Here is a 16,110-nt window from a genome sequence, read left to right on the forward strand (position 1 = left end):
AGAAAAAAGCTTTAAATGAGAAAGAGGAAGAAATGGGGAGAGAATTTCAACTTGAGGATAAGAGCGCTGAAAGGGAATGAGTGAATTGAACTCTTGACAGAAAAATCAAACTAGAAAGGAGACTTTTTTTTATGGAATTGTCTGTGGTTTGGTACTTTCTCACTGGACTGTAAGTATGGAAGAGTTTTTTTTAAACAAACTAATTTTCCTCAGTTTTTATATGTAAGAAGGGTTTGTGTCTGTTCTTGGCTTTGGAGACATAGTGTTTTGTTACTGTCACATTGCACCTAGTTATTGTGGTAAGAGTGAGGGCATCAAGCGGTGATGGCAAACCTTTTAGAGCTCTCACTCATAACAGACAACCAGCTGCAGCGCACGTGCCGTAAGTTCACCACCTCTGGCACAAGGGGAGGGCACATTCTATACATTGTTGACACTGGAGGATAGAGAAAATGATACGACTTTACCTTGAGAGGTGTTTCAGTTTGAACCTCAGATGTCACTCAGAAGGTTCCTGTGTTCAGAGGCGGAGCTTCTCAAAGGTGATTGGGGACCATGACCTTGGGAACTGGACCTTTTCCCCGATCCCATCAGAACAAACTCTTTTATGCATTCTGCTTTCTGGTTGTCATGAGATGAACAGTTTTCCTGTACCAAGCCCTTCTGCCATGATGTTTCTGCCTTGCCTTAAGCCTAAAAATAGTGGAGCTGGCCAATCATGAATTGAAGACTTTGAAACTGTGAGCCAAAACAAACTTTCTTCCTTTAAATTGTTCTTCTACAGTATTTCCAGGGGAAACCTGACCTACAGAAATGGCTGTGGATTAAGGCCCAAGAATTCCTCCATCTCTTGTTCCCATGATGATTCCTTTTGGCCTTTCATAAATTATTAGATGCTACTACTTTTTGCTTTTGTGTTTTGTGTGTTCAAATGTGTATGTATGTAAATATTCTCTAGGCTCTAGAGAATGTAGCCTTAAACTAAAATATTCATGTAATTAATAAAATAAACAAAACCACACCAAATATAATTTAATTGTTCAGAGGAGTCAAAAGGAAGAAAGGAGTAGAATATGATAGACTCTGACTTCCTATCACTGTAAGACCTACAATTTTTGCTACTCAGGAATTGCCAGCAATGCTAAGAGCCTGTGTTTTTTCTCATCCTTGTCAAGATCTCTGGAGGATAAATGTAAATAGTGACTTTGAGTTCCCCTTAAATTTAAGAATGAATGGAATTACAAAAATGAGAGGGAAAATACATTGTAAATTTTAGATATCATTATATGAGCATGAGATGATGTTACGAAGAATTTTTCTACTTTTCACAGGACTTATTTTAGCCATCATTAGTTTTCCATAGTTTATGAAGGTTACTCAATCTGCTCTTCAAAATATCATGGATCAATATGCCAGGCACTGTGGCACTCTAAATGTAATCTTCTATTGCTTTGAAGAACAAATAGAAACAAACTTGAGGGAGTTAGTGGAAAAGTTTGAGATAAACTGTAGTGGTAGATTTACAAATTAAGAGTTATATTTACTTTAACTGTATTTCCTGCAATCACAGTGCTATGCTTTTGAAAATAAACACTAAAAAAGATTGCAAGTGCTATATTTCAACAATCATTGAAGTAGTGTAGAAAAAGAAAAAAATTGAAAGGAAAGAAGACAATTAAATTCTTAAGTATGAAGGACAATAATAATGAGAGGGTAAAGAGGCACAGGATGTGTGAGGTGAGTTGGGGAGAGTGTACAAGAGCTGAGAAAGTAAATTCAGTGGAAATGGGTGTGGAAGGGGTGGATCTGATAGTTGGAAGGATATAAAAGCCTGATTATACCAAGTAGATAAAGGGATATAAAAGCCTGATTACACCAAATCGATAAAGAGGCCTGAATCCTGAGGTGCTCAATCAATCAACGTCAGATCTGTAGACAACAGCAGCAATCCCCAGAGTAAGGCAGAAAAGCCCAGGGCACAAGCTACAGGTCCAAGATGCCCTGCCTGTTTGTAACCTACCTGCTAGGAGTCTGGCTGTTATTGAGTCAGTTGCCCGGTGAGACCACTGCAGGCCTGTTGGAAAATTTGCGTCAGTTGTTATGTAACAACCCATTGATGGATCAACTTGAGAAAAAATGCATAATATTATCCATAGAAGGGTCAAATGATCAGGATGAATCAGCACTGCAACAAAGAAAACTGTCAGGTAAAGGCTCCTGCCCTACTTTCTTGCCTTTCTATACTGATCATTAATGGCTGTCCAGCTGCAGAGAAATCTGGAAGTCCACTCTGAATGTATTGCTACAGATGTCATTGGCTGCCTGTTACTAGTTCCCACTGTGCAAGGCTACGGCCAAAAGGTTTGGACTTTTCCTCTGTGAGTTGATTTTACTGAAAGCATCTCTCTGGGAATCTCACAAAGGAGAAGGAAGCTGAGGGAATAAGAAACAGGCATATCAAGAAGGCACTTGGCACCCTGAGCAAAACAAGGAAACTGAGCAGGAAGTAAAGGGGCTGAAAGACCCAGAGTAGAAGGGGTATAGTCAAGAACTATTTTGACACTTTGTTATACTGAGTAAATGTTTTTGCTTTTCAATATAAAAACCATTAAAACTTACCTAACCATTTTCTTGAAATGAATATATTTTCACATCTTTTCTTCTCCCACTTTTTTTTTTTTAAACATAATAGAATTCCCGGGATTCTTTAGCCACAGAGATTCAGAAGCCTTAAATATTTTGGTGAAATTCATTCCTGAATCATCACAGGAGCTGAAAGCAATACTTTCTGATGAGCAGTCATTGAGGACACCGAAACATCCAGAACACCGGGGAATTGTACTTGAAACTTTTGTTAAAATTTGTTGTAAAGTTCGCTGTGTCCAACAAGTTAGGATGTTATTTTGTCGTTATTAATTCATTATGCAATGTTTGTTTCTAATCTTGAATATACCTTCACTGATATCTAAATCAGTCACCATTGATCATTGAAATTATGGGAAATTATTCTTGATGTTGTCTTTTCATTTTTCTGAAACAGTAAGGCTATTTTGTGTCAACAGTTAACCCCTTTTACTAAGGAAGCCCTTATTAAAAAATGGTATAATAGCATCAACTACGCTAAATCTTACTGACTTTAAAATGACTATGAAATCTTTATCATGGTAACCAACATAATGACTCACTATAATAGCCTCCTAATGTCAGGTAAATAAAAAGGCATGAAACTGTCAATTTTCAAACTGACCATGTAAAGATACAAACACAAGCCTTGGAAGTTTCTACTTGACTCACAATGGACGTACTTTGTCTTATTAATATATAACCGCAATTAGACAGATTGAACATTTGGATTTTTATGACAGATGAACTTGATTTAAAATAAGGATGTTTCTTGCTTTTGAGGGACCCGGCTGTATCTTTGAAATAATAATATACTTGGTATTAAGACATGACTTCTGTGTAATGAATTTGTAAGCACTATTCCTCATAGGCACAAAGTCCCCCGTCAATATTTTTAGTAAATATACAGACATTAAAGATTTCTAGAAGGTGATAAATTCATCTGGAGACCCTATTTTTAATGGGTCTCCCCATTAAACTGTGTCTTTAACCCTGGAATTTTAGCTCCAAAGTGTCAAGTGTCTCAGGACCTACAGTGTTTAATGTCTTCTGTTGTGCTACCCTCAGTGTACAAGATCCCCCTGTATGCAGTGTTTGTCTCTCTTCCTGGGTACAGGGGAATTAGCCAAAAGTGAATGTCTGTTCCCTATGGTATTTACTACATGACTCGCTAAGCTTTTCTACTATTTTGGCACCATGACTGCAAAGCGTAAGGCAGGATCCAGGAGTTGAAATATATGGAGAAGAGGAGATAGAGGTGGAGAGATTCTCTTGACTATATGGATGTCAATATCCAAGTTGTCATATAGTTTCCCAAGGTATTAATATTGGAGACTGAATGAAACCTAGTATCTCACTGCAGGGTTTTTTACTTTCACCTATATGAATCTACATTACCTCTCAAATTTAAAATTTATTTTAAAATTTTCTCAAATGCTCTCAGTCACATGGATTGGATGTGTGTGTTTTGTTATTGGCAATCAAATGCAGAAACAGAAATACATAGAAGATAGGAGGTAGTTGGAAAAATACTAAATGTGACATAGGATAGAACGGCAAATTCACTCTACTGAATAGCTAGTTACTATTAAATGCTACTGAAGTATGCCAAAAACTTTCATGAGAAATGAATAAATATAAGCTTGATTTTAAGTATAAAAATTTTCAGTTAATATCACTCTCAGTGCTGAAGGACCAAAAGCTCATATATCCTCAGAGCAGGATCAAATAAAAAATGCTGTTTTGAAACCACATCTATTCAGCATATTATTGTAAGTTCTAGCCAGAGGAATTAGGTAAGAAAAAGAAAAGGAAATGGCATAAAAATCAGAAAGGAAATAGAAAATATTCTCTGCCTACAGATGATATGAACTTATATGTAGAAAAATTTTAAGATTTGAAAACAACTGTTAGTACTAGTAAACTGTTTTTATAAAGTAGACAGAAACCATCATGCAAAAATTGTCGGTGGATAACCAAAAACAAAATTATGAGAACAATGTCATTTTCAATACAATGTAAAAAAATTTAATTTGGAATACATTTAAGGAGAAACCTATAAAACATGCATTGCCAAAAGATATTAAAAAAGACATAAATTAATGGAAAAATTTTCTGCATACATGTAGTTATCCTGAACTGCCAGACTTAATAGTGATAAGAAATTAGTACTATTCAAAGAAGTCAGTGTCATCCCCATCAAAATCCTAAAGGATTTTATGCAGTATGTTTTTAAAAAACAGAAAACTCTGTCCAATATAAATATGAATGTTAAGATTCCCCACATAGCCAAGAGTTCAATGACAGAAATAACTAAAGTTGGAGGATACAAGTGATTTCAAAACTTTCTACAAAGCTGTAGTTGACAAAACTATGAGATATAGTATGTCTTGGGTATGATGTGTTTTTTTCTTTTTCTTTTTTTCCCCTTTTAGTTTTGCAAATAGTAGGAGGTAAAAAGAGTTAATGAATGTGTTCTAACCATCCTGTGCTGCCCTCTATTGGTTTCACCTCAAGATCAGTTATGGATTGAATTATGTCCTTAAATAGGTACTCAGATTATAAAACACTTGTATCATGGAATGGAACATTTATATATATGAAGTTTTTGCAGATGTAAGTAGTTAAAATGAGGTCACACTAGAGTTGGATGGATGAGGCTTATGTTCAGTAGGATCAGTATTAAAATTCAATGGAAGAACAATGCCATTTTCAATACAATCTAGAATAGTTTAAAACTTTATAATGTGCTTACGGAGAAACCTCCAAAACATTCATTGCTGAAAAATACTAAAGAAGACATAAATTAATGGAAAAATGCATAATGGCAATATAAAGACAGAACGATTCATAATGGCAATGTAAAAACAGAAGAACAGAATACTGTATGTCAAAGGAGACAATTCTGAAAATGTATGGCTGCCTCTAAGAAATCCTAGCGTTTCATCAGAGGTTAAGAAAAGGATAGAAGTGTTCCTCAAAGAGTATACTTCAACTTTAAGCATCCAGAACAAGAACCTATTTTTCTTGTTTTAAGCCACCCAGGGTAGCTTCTTGGTTGCATTGTTCCTAGGAAACTAACCCAGGGACTTAAGAACCACTCCAAGCTGTTTGCTTTTCACTTTCATTTTAATGCTGACTTACACAGAAAAATGAAACTGTAATTAAAGGAAAATGTCAACCTATAAAAATCCTCTTGGAAGTGAACTTTAGGCAATTCTTGGGTAAGCAGTTTAAAACCTTATATTCCAGCCTGGTGATAGAGCTCAGTGGCAGACTCCTTGCTTAACTCACATAAAATCCTTGGTTCAACTGATGCTACTGCTTGCAAAATAAAACCAAAACCAAAATCAAGAAAATCTTAAAAAAAAATCTTACATAGCACTGGGATTTTAGCTCAGTGGCACAAGCGCATCTACAAGTTCAATCCCTGGTACAAAAAAAAATCTTATATATTGTATAAGATTATAGACCTTTCTTTACTACTTTATTTCTTCACATCTTGTTTTTATGAGAATTATTTACAGAGTGCACTGACAAAGGAAAGCTGAGAAGATCATGTGGCTAGTTAGAAGTCCGTGTGAGCATTGTATTTGTTTTTTCACTCCTGAAAACCCAGAACACTACTTGTGGTGTAAGAGGAACTGAATCATTGTTTGCTGAATGAACAAGCAGAATTCTCTGTCCTGCCAAAAAATTTATCGGGTGATCATTGTTAATGTCAGTAAAGCATATTGTGTCTTCTTTATTTTCAACAATGTCGAATAGCTTGGGGAAGCTAAGAAATTTATGGCAGACAGTGCAATATATTCTGAATCCTGAGAGTTCATGCCATATAGTCCCAAGATTCTCCTGTCATGCTAGTGTTATTTATGAGACAAATCATGATCATGACTGGTACCCCAGTACTTCAGGATAAAATTTAAACTCCATTCCCTGCTTGAAATGAATAACGGAAGATTCTATCTCTCTGTCTTCATCTCTTACAACTTCTTGCCAATTTCCCCTCTATTACTTGCTTTCCTATCCTGCTGACTTCTGGGCAGTTCCATAATACTGTGCTTTGTCCTCTGTGCTTTTTCTGAGTCTGCCCATTAATTTCTTTAAATGTGTTTCATGGTGTAAATCAAACATTGCTTCCACTTGGGAAGTTTTGCAGGCTTTTTTCTTACATTGTTTCTTCCTTTTCATGTTGGCATTAAATAAGTGCCATTTCTTTGGCTTTATTATATTGTCAGTGATCTTCTACTGATAGTACAGCATTTATTTTTCATTTTACTTGCTGACTTCACACATTAGACTATGATCTGTGAGTTGACTGTGGGGACCATTTGCAGATAACATAATAGCTATTCAATACATGCTACTAAAGGAAATTCCACCTAACAGTGATGTATTTGGGGGATAAAGGGAAGGTGAAATGGTAGACTGACTACAGAGTTTGAAAATATTTACTGAGTGCTCAGGTTAGTAGAAGGAAAGTCAAAGCCTCTATGATTAAAATTCCTGTGTCACAGAGAAAAAGGAAAGCCATGAGGAACCAGTTGTAGGGTAAACAATCTCTTTGAGGAAGGAATTTGTTGCACTCTGTGTGAGTGAAAAAATGACTACAGAGGAGCACTGTAGATTAGAAATTTGGGGAGCAAGAGGCAGGTATGGGTTCTGTATTAGAACTCCAGAGGAAAAGAGGCTAAGATGTTTGTGTTAGGTATTCCATCATAAACGTACTCACTCCTCCCAACACAACTACTTTCTCAGTCCTTTTTTAATGCCCGTGGTTATGATACTAAACTAGAGTAAATTATTGCTTGCATTCTGCCATGATTTGAGCATGATGTGTGTCCCACAATAGTTGATTATAATTAAAAGAGTTGGTCCACAGTTTGCTGGTATTGGGAAGTGGTAGAACCTTTTAGAAGATGGAGACTAGTGGGAGGCCCTAGGTCACGAAAGATATGAAGTTTTTTTTTTTTTTAAGTCTGTTTCATTTGCTAGGAGAAGATTATAGAGCAGTAGGTTTATTTAGGAAAAAAAATAGGAAATAAAAAAAAATTCAGTGAAAACAACAAGTCTAGATTAGCAGTTGATGTGCATTTTAAAATATTTTACGTACTAGCTGCTGCTCCTGAGGTAGTGTCACTGTATTTTAGTATTCTGCTTTAAATCCCCACTCTCCTATTCCCTTCAAGCAGTCAGCCTGGGCCTGCTGGACCTCCTGGGCTTTTGAAGGGTTCTAAGCAAGAGATGCATAAACTTGCACTTCCCCCCCTTTTTTTTTTTGGTAAATGCCTGATGATGGAGAAAGGTTCTGCAGATGCCTTTGGCAATATCTAAGCTAGAAAGAGAGGTTTTGCTGTGCCTTGCTCAGTAGCCACACCTTGGAGAATTAAAAGACCTTAGGATGGAAGACGGTATTATGTCCAAAGAAAAAGATACCAATTTTGGCAAACAGAATTACTGTGAGTGCCATTGAGGGCAGTGGAGTCCAAGGTCTTGGTGCTAGGATGCTAAGATCCAGGTTTAGTGCACATCTTAGTGGGAATAATATCTGATGCTGATTTTTACACAGCAGAATTTTCATTTGTTTATTTGCTAAAAGAAGAAAATGATTATTTCTTGTACACCAGAGAACATTCTTTGAGATTCTTCATGTATGTTGAACATAATCAGTCTGTTAGGAAAAAGAAAAATACAGATCACAAGTCTTAGGCAGAGTGTTGATCTTTTGGTAGCATTTTTCATATAAATTAGAGGAATAGTGATGTATAATAATGAATATGAAAGTAATTGAGTCACTGGATGAGAGTGAATCACCTCAATATTATTAAGTATGAGGTGAGAACTAGGATTGGAAAAGAAACTGTAGAACGAGTTCTGGAATCAGTTGATTAGAATGCTGTGTATAAATAAGTTACAGCAGCAGCCAAGATTCCATGATGAAAGTATGTTGGAAGCATCCTGGAAGCAGTTGTATCTGTTAATTTCTTATTTTTCAGTGACTAGAAAAGTTGAGGGGAAGACATCGTGACTCTTGATTATGATTGGCCATGTGTTGAGATTTGAGACATAAGAACTGCTGGGTTCATTTTCCTATAGTTCTGTTTACAGAATTTAATGGAGGAGACTAAATTGTTATAAATGCATCTGCTGTATAAGTGCTGGCTAAGAATGTATGGGTATAGAGATTGAAGAGAATGATAAAATTTTAAGATTGTATCATGCTGATTTACCATTGTGATAAATATTCCTGTAATTTCCCAATGTATTTTGCTTACATAGATAGATGTTCCATAAATCCTAAAATGGTAAATCTGAATACCTTTCTTTACCAAACTTAATTCCTTTTTTATTGTTATTTATTCTGTAACCTGTATGTTTGCATCATGTAAAACCATTTATTGACTCTTTTAGAAGCATAGAAGCAGCTTTCTTTGAAAAACCATTGGTTCATTTAGACCTCAAAATTCAGATTTACTTATTTTTTACTCAGAATGTTTTTGAATAATATTTCAGTATCACTCTTCCCAAAACCCAATTCATTGAAAGTAGAAAATTACAGTAGTAGCAATTTTTTATCCATATGGCTTACGTTGACAAAGTCATACAAACGTAATCACTTTTTTATGTATCTGGTATTTTGTTAGTTAAAGAGATAAAGGTTTTAATATCATTATAAAGTTAACAAAATTAAACAATATTACTATTTAGTAAGAAAGACAAAGTGATTCCAGCAGAAAAAGAATTTTTTAGAGTACAGTTAAGATATTATAGAATAAATGGAAATGCAAATAATAATGAGAATTTCATATGCTTTCATAATAACCAGTGGCCACTAAACAGAACATCATTGAATGTGCTAGAGAATACACATGAAGTTAGTTAAGAAGTCCATAATCACTATATAATACATGCTTCAAGAAGAGTTTTTTTATTACAGCCTTCTTCACAACATAATTTAATGGTATCACGTATACTTCTCTTTGGCTGGGAAAGGAGGTCCTTCTTGAATGGTGACTGTCCTTCATACATTACGGCCTTTGGCATATTAGGAATGAATTCTGACACTCTATCAAAGATTCCTGCATCTTCGTCAATAGAGGATGATACTGTTTCTGTTATGTTTAAAAAAAAAGAAAAATGTGGGAAGTATTCATATCAAAGAGAATCTGAAAATTATAAAATTTTGCCTACTCCAAAATATAACCTTTACCTCAAGATTTTTAAACAAACAGAACTAGCAAGATTCTTTACAGGTAGACAACATACATGATTTAGAGTTGGTCAACTTGAGGTGCTGCATTATTAACCAATGGTATGATTACTTCTCTGTCTCTTCTGTGAACTGTTCCCATCACCTTTTAAGTACTTACTTTTGACTCTCTTTGACATTATTTGGATTGATAACTTTCAATTTAAACAAGCCCTGAAGAGAATCAGGAAATGTATAACCACGGATTTTCCATTATAAAATTTATATAGTTATATTCCTAAATATATTTCCCATTGTAAAAATCTATATAGTCATATATCTAAATATATATACATGCATATTCATACCTATACTAGATATTACTTTAGATATCCATAAGTATGTTTCATTTTTATTATATTTATCAACATTTTTCAGGTTTTATGAGCATTTTAATTAATTTACTCACAAAAGGTGAAATTTAAACCAAAACAATAGTATAATATGTTCTTTAATTTCCATTAGAAAATTTCTTCATTGTATTCTTCCTTCATTTTATAGTAAAATCAAACTTTGGCCACAGTGTCAAAAAAAAGAAACAACTTTGAAATCTTGCCGTAATTTCCATAAAATGGATTTACATAGTGTTAAGTTAGTGGTTTAATGTAGAGTTTGCATATAGTTTTTAAAATGTGGTTCTGAATTCACACATTAATGCAGAACCTGTGTCATTTTTATTAAAGGGAAACGATGATTGGTAACTTGCTGTGGCTTTTTAGAATTTAACATGATCCACTAGACTGAACAGAATAGCCTCTATCTTGAAAGCCACTCTTGCTAGTTCTAAGGTAGCTTATAGTTCAGGAATACTCTTTAAAAATGTAAGAAGTTAGAAAGTCTTCTGGAACTGGGATGTCCTTGGTTTTGAGTTTACACTTAAAGAAAAAAGAGATAAACCTTCAAAGGCTTGAAAGTGTTAATCAAATTTTCAGCAATGATAATCTAAAGAGCAAATTTGTCCCTTTCAGTGTTTAAATTACACAGATACTTTCCTTTCTCTGCTGTACTTTCTCTCAGTGGAGCTACAACACCTAATTCAAAGATTTGGGAAGCAGTGATACTTCCTTAGGTTGCATTAAAAAAAAAAAAGAAAAGAAAAGAAAAAGAAAAAATATGTTCTCCATGGTATAGACCACAGACCAGAATATTGACAAGGAAGAATCATTCAATTCAAGACCTTTCTTGTCACCCATTCTGTGACCTCAACAGAAGACGGAGGATGCCGTTCCTTGCTCTTCAGTGCACAAACAAGCATGGTAACTCTTCCACCGCTTGACTGATTCCTTTCCTGTCAGTAGGAGATAACCCTTTTGGGTTTCTGGAAACAGCTGGCCTACTGTGTCATTGCCCCAATTTTCTAAAGGAACACAGGGATGTACTCTACCTATCGCAGGCCTTAGGAGGCTGTTTCCTCTGTGGCTCCTGCCTTACGTCTACTGTGTTACTGTGAGTTCTAAGAAGGAAGGGAACCGAGCAAGCAACTTTTGCCCCATTTTTGCCTCCCTCTTGGGAGATTCCAAGTCAGATGCTTTGTATACAAGCAAGCTACAAAGAAAAAGGTCAAAGTTAGGCACTAGCTACAACATACAGTAGGCTCAGGACCTGCAGCCAATATAGTCTCCAGTGGGGTTGTGCCAGCCTTTCTGTGTTCTCATTGTTCACCCTGAGGACCATAAATGGGGCACACAGAAAAGCAGTTTGTGGGGGCTCTTACTTGTGAGTGATCCAGATTCTTCTAGCTGGTCCACTTGGACTTTGGAGATTTTCTTTTCAGGTTCCAAGCATAAGGTCATAAGAGCCTCATCAAATTCATTGCCACATAACTTAATTTTTTCATCATTTGTCCATTCAGTGGAGCTTTCTCTGAGGAGATGACTCAACATTAACCAGACCACTGGCAGGTGGGACCAGAGCAGACTGGACATCCTGGACTTTGCTTCTGTTGCACTGGGTGTTCCAGCCTTTTTCTAGATACTACTCCCACTTATTGTTCCCTGTAGTTCTTTGCCAGTGTACTTACTCTTAACAGGTTGCATTCTGCATGTTACATCAGGCTTTTATTCCCCTTAAGCTATTATTCAGCTCATAAGTCTGTGGTCTCAGCTCCACCCCTTTCCCAAATACCAACAAGAAATTTTTTCCATGGCTCTGGTTCATTCTCTCTACTTCCCTCCCATGTCCCATCATGCTTAGAAGTTCTTCTAATCTGTTTTATTTTTGATTTTCTTTTTTTAATTTCCTTTTCTCTTGTCTTGATCATTACGGAAAATATTGGTAAAACAGAAATAAAACTGACTTGTAAGTTCATCAGTTACAGATTATCTCAGTTAACATGTGCTATAAAGCTTTCTGATAGTCTTCCTAAATCCCACAAATTTGTTTGTATTTATTCAAACCTTTAAAAGATTATAACTAGATTGATTTCTCTAATGCATTGTGTATTCATCTATGGTACCCTAATTTGTGGATGGGTCAATTCTTCACCAAAGAAAGAAAAACAATCCTGTGGACAGTATTAAAATAACATTATTTCAGGCTTGTGTGATAATATTTAAAGTATATAGCATACCCTTTTATTCATAGTTGCATAAAACTGGAACCTTAGGTTTATAGGAAACTAAAAATTTCCATAGTTAGGGCTCTCCTTTAGAGATCTTGGCAAGGATAAGAAAACATAAGACTCTATAAGGTTCACTCTGAAGTCTTGGAAGAGCACCTACTGAAGGTCTTACAATGATGAGAAATCAGATTCTCATTCTCTATCTTCCTGTCTACTTTTTAGTTTGGATTTGTGAGTGACTGGTGAATTGTTACCAGTTACCTAAATTTTTTAATTTAAAAGTATAATTTTAAAGTATTTCAAGAACTACAAAACATACATACAAATATACACGTGTTCACATGCCAACACAGAAAAAGACAATAAAGGATAGTAGAATCCCACAATAATTTGGTGGTACATGTTCATGCACAAAATTTGTATCTGTATGATTTACTATGTACTATGTGTATTATAACTTGTAAAAATAAACTTTTATTGCTTAAGTTTTAAGGCACGTCAAGATGGGAAGGCAGTGTATTTGTTAGATAACTCTCAAAATGTAGTTATGTTTTAAATGCAAATAGGACACATTTATATGCCTGATAGGTTAAGCTTGAAAATCTACTAAGATCACATCTCATCCATTCAAATAAGCCTGAGGTATGGATGAAGAATAAGGTATCTTTCAAATAAACTAATAAATTCTCATAGTTCCCAATGAAAAAAATATGGATTAGATCCCTGCCAACAGGAAGATGGCTCACTCATCATTTGTCAAAGGCTGGATATTGTGTAACTCTTCAAATAATACCTGTGTAGGGTTGCAGAATGGTGAGAGTCATGCACTTTAGATGTGCTTGCAGTAAGATAAGAAATCAGTACCAAAAATCAAATAATACACTTAGTAAATGGGCCAATGCACAGACATTTCTTAAAAGTATAAATGGCTAATAAGTATATTAAAAAATGATTACCATCTTTAGCCACTAGAGAAGGGCAACTTAAACTACCATTAATTTCCATCTAACTCCAGTCAGAATGATTAGCACTAAGACTTCAAAAAACAACAAATGGTGAGTTGGTTGAATAAGGAACTTTTCTATTCTATTGGTGGGATTATAAATTATTATAGTCATTATGGGAATCAGTGTTCTCAAAAAACTAAAAAATAAGCTACAATTTGATGCATCTATACCATTTGTTAGTATATTCTTGAAATTAAAGTCAACATCCTATATAGATACCTGAGTACCCATGAGTGTAGCTTAGCTTATGCAGTTCACACTAGCTAAGTTACAGAAACAACCTAGGTTGCCCATCTACAGAAAATGGAAAAAGAAAATGTAGTATATATACACAATGGAATATTACTAAGCAATGAAGAACAAATATCAGGTAATTTGCGGGTCACCATGTTAAATGAAACAAACCAGGCTCATGAAGTCAATATTCTATCTCTTTTCTCATATGAGAAATCTAAAAAAACTTTTTTTTAAAGACAGAAATGGGGACCTCCAGGAGAACATGGCAGATAGATAACAGCAGCTATGGAGGCTCTCTGAGATATCCAGCTTAGAATCCAGGAATGGTGCAGCGTGAGGAATCCTAAGCAAGGGGAGATATACCCTGCCCACCCAGGAATGAACTAAGCTGAGAGAAACCAACTGGAAATGCAGTCCAGTGCTATTACTGGAACAGATAAAATCTCAGCATAGAAGCTGGAAGCCATGCCTCTGAAAGCCACGATTTGAATTTCCTGCTGCTGCTGCTGTGTCCAAATCGGCACAACAGGGAGAGAGATGCACGAAAGCTCTGAGAGCAGGAATCGGCGAATGGAGTTGAGAGCAGGACTGGCAGGGAGCTCTGCATCGACCTGCGGTGAGTGAGAGGAATGGGGAACCTTCCATAGACTAGGAGGCTCCAAAAGAGGACATTCTGGGACCAGGCAGACAAGCCAGAATAGGGCGTTGCAGTGACTTCAGTTGCATATTCCCCTCTCAAACGGGATTGGTGCAGAGCGCTTGGCCTGGGTGACGCTGTTGACTAAGATGCAGTAGGCTAGCCCAAACCAGGTCCCAGCGCCTGGCAGTGCACCCTAGCAGGAAGCCTTCAGTAGGTTGACTGACCTGGAGGGGCGGGCCCAGCAGAGGCTGCCCAGGCCTGTGTCTCTCCAGTACACTGCAGTGGGTGGAAACACCTGGCCAGCACAATTCAAACAAACTGTAATAGACAAAGAAAAAAACTGGGCCTCCTATATACGCTTGTATGGAAGGAACAAAAAGTATGGGAAGAGGGAGTGACAAGAAAGGGTCCTCAATCTCCAATCCTGAGAACACTGATCCAGGAAAGGTAAATACAAAGGAGAATGAGGACAGAAAACATGCAATATCAGACACGGCACCATCAGACATAAAGCGATATCTCCAGAGCCTCGTAGACGAGTTCAAAAGTGAAGTATTTAACGACCTAAAGCAAGATATAAGTAGAACAGTTAGAGAAATGTTAAGCACCTCCCAAGAAAAAACAGATGGTGGACTGGAAGAATAGGGAAGAATTGTTTGATGGAGAAAATAGAGAAAACATAGAATACATGAAGCAGGTTCAAAAGAGATTACCAGAAAACTAAAAACTCTATCAAAAGCTGGCATAACAGCTTGAAAGAAACTAAGGACAGATTATCTGAACTGGAAGACAGATTTGTAAGGTGGGAGCATGAAATGAAAAACTTCTTAAAAATAACAAGAAAACAAGCAGCAATAATACAAAGGCTAGAAGATGATAGGATCTATGATCTATAACTTAAGAATTAAGAACATAAAAGAAGAAGTAGGGACACAAACAAATGAACTACAAAAGCTATTCACAGAAATAATCCAAGAGAATTTCCCTAATTTAGCAAAAGGTAAAGATACTCAGATGTATGAGGCATACAGAACCCCAGCCACTTACAACCCAAACAGAGCTCACCCAGGCATATAATAATCAAAATTTCAGAAATCCAGTATAAGAACAGAATGTTAAAAGCCATTAGAGACAAGAAACAGATCACTTACAAGGGAACACTCATCAGAATTACAGCAGACTTCTCAGCACAAAGCATCAAATCAGAAGAGCGTGGGGGGAAATAATTCTAGCTTTGAAAGATAATAACCTCCACCCAAGATTGATATATATTGCACAACTGTCCCTAGAAACTGATGGAAAGACAAGGTGCTTCCAGAATAAAGAGGAACTAGTGGAATTTGCAACCACCAATTCAACTTTACAGAGAATACTGCAGGATATTCTAAAAAAGAAAAATACCAAGATTCCAGAATCAGTGGCAAAGAGGCCACAATGAATGGAGCAGAAAGCGAAATGAAGAAGACAAACTGACAACTAATGACAGAAAAAGAGCTCAGAAATGAGGCAGAGAAGGTTGGATGGTAGGAACAGATATTTTGGAGAAAACGACATCATAATAGCTAGTGCTGATTCAGTATCATTTTGTTTTGAAGTCCCATCAAGCTTTTATTCTTCTGTCTCCATTGGTCTTAACAGGTTGTATCTTATTGGATTTTGTTATATGTGATAATATAAACAAAAACTTTTATAGACAAGGAGATTATGCAGAAACCATTGTTCATTTTCTGATAGTTGATTCTAAATACCGGTAATACTGTTATTCTCTTGAATGGTTTTACAATGTCTTGATATG

General features: G+C 36.0%; 1 protein-coding gene across 1 annotated transcript in view; it reads right to left on the reverse strand.

Moving 5' to 3' along the window:
* Positions 1-11,796, reverse strand: part of Insl6 (insulin like 6) — a 29,201-nt gene extending 17,405 nt beyond the window's left edge. Inside the window, exons 1-2 of the mRNA XM_063245661.1 lie at positions 11,586-11,796; positions 9,650-9,734 (exon numbers count right to left, since the gene is read on the reverse strand). Of these exons, the coding sequence (XP_063101731.1) occupies positions 9,650-9,734; positions 11,586-11,796 (296 nt within the window). The remainder of the gene's footprint in view (positions 1-9,649; positions 9,735-11,585) is intronic.
* Positions 11,797-16,110: the final 4,314 nt, after the last annotated feature.

Source organism: Cavia porcellus, unplaced genomic scaffold (assembly GCF_034190915.1).
Source record: "Cavia porcellus strain 051 isolate PalLab524CR breed Dunkin Hartley unplaced genomic scaffold, mCavPor4.1 scaffold_1, whole genome shotgun sequence".
Taxonomy (NCBI): domain Eukaryota; kingdom Metazoa; phylum Chordata; class Mammalia; order Rodentia; family Caviidae; genus Cavia; species Cavia porcellus.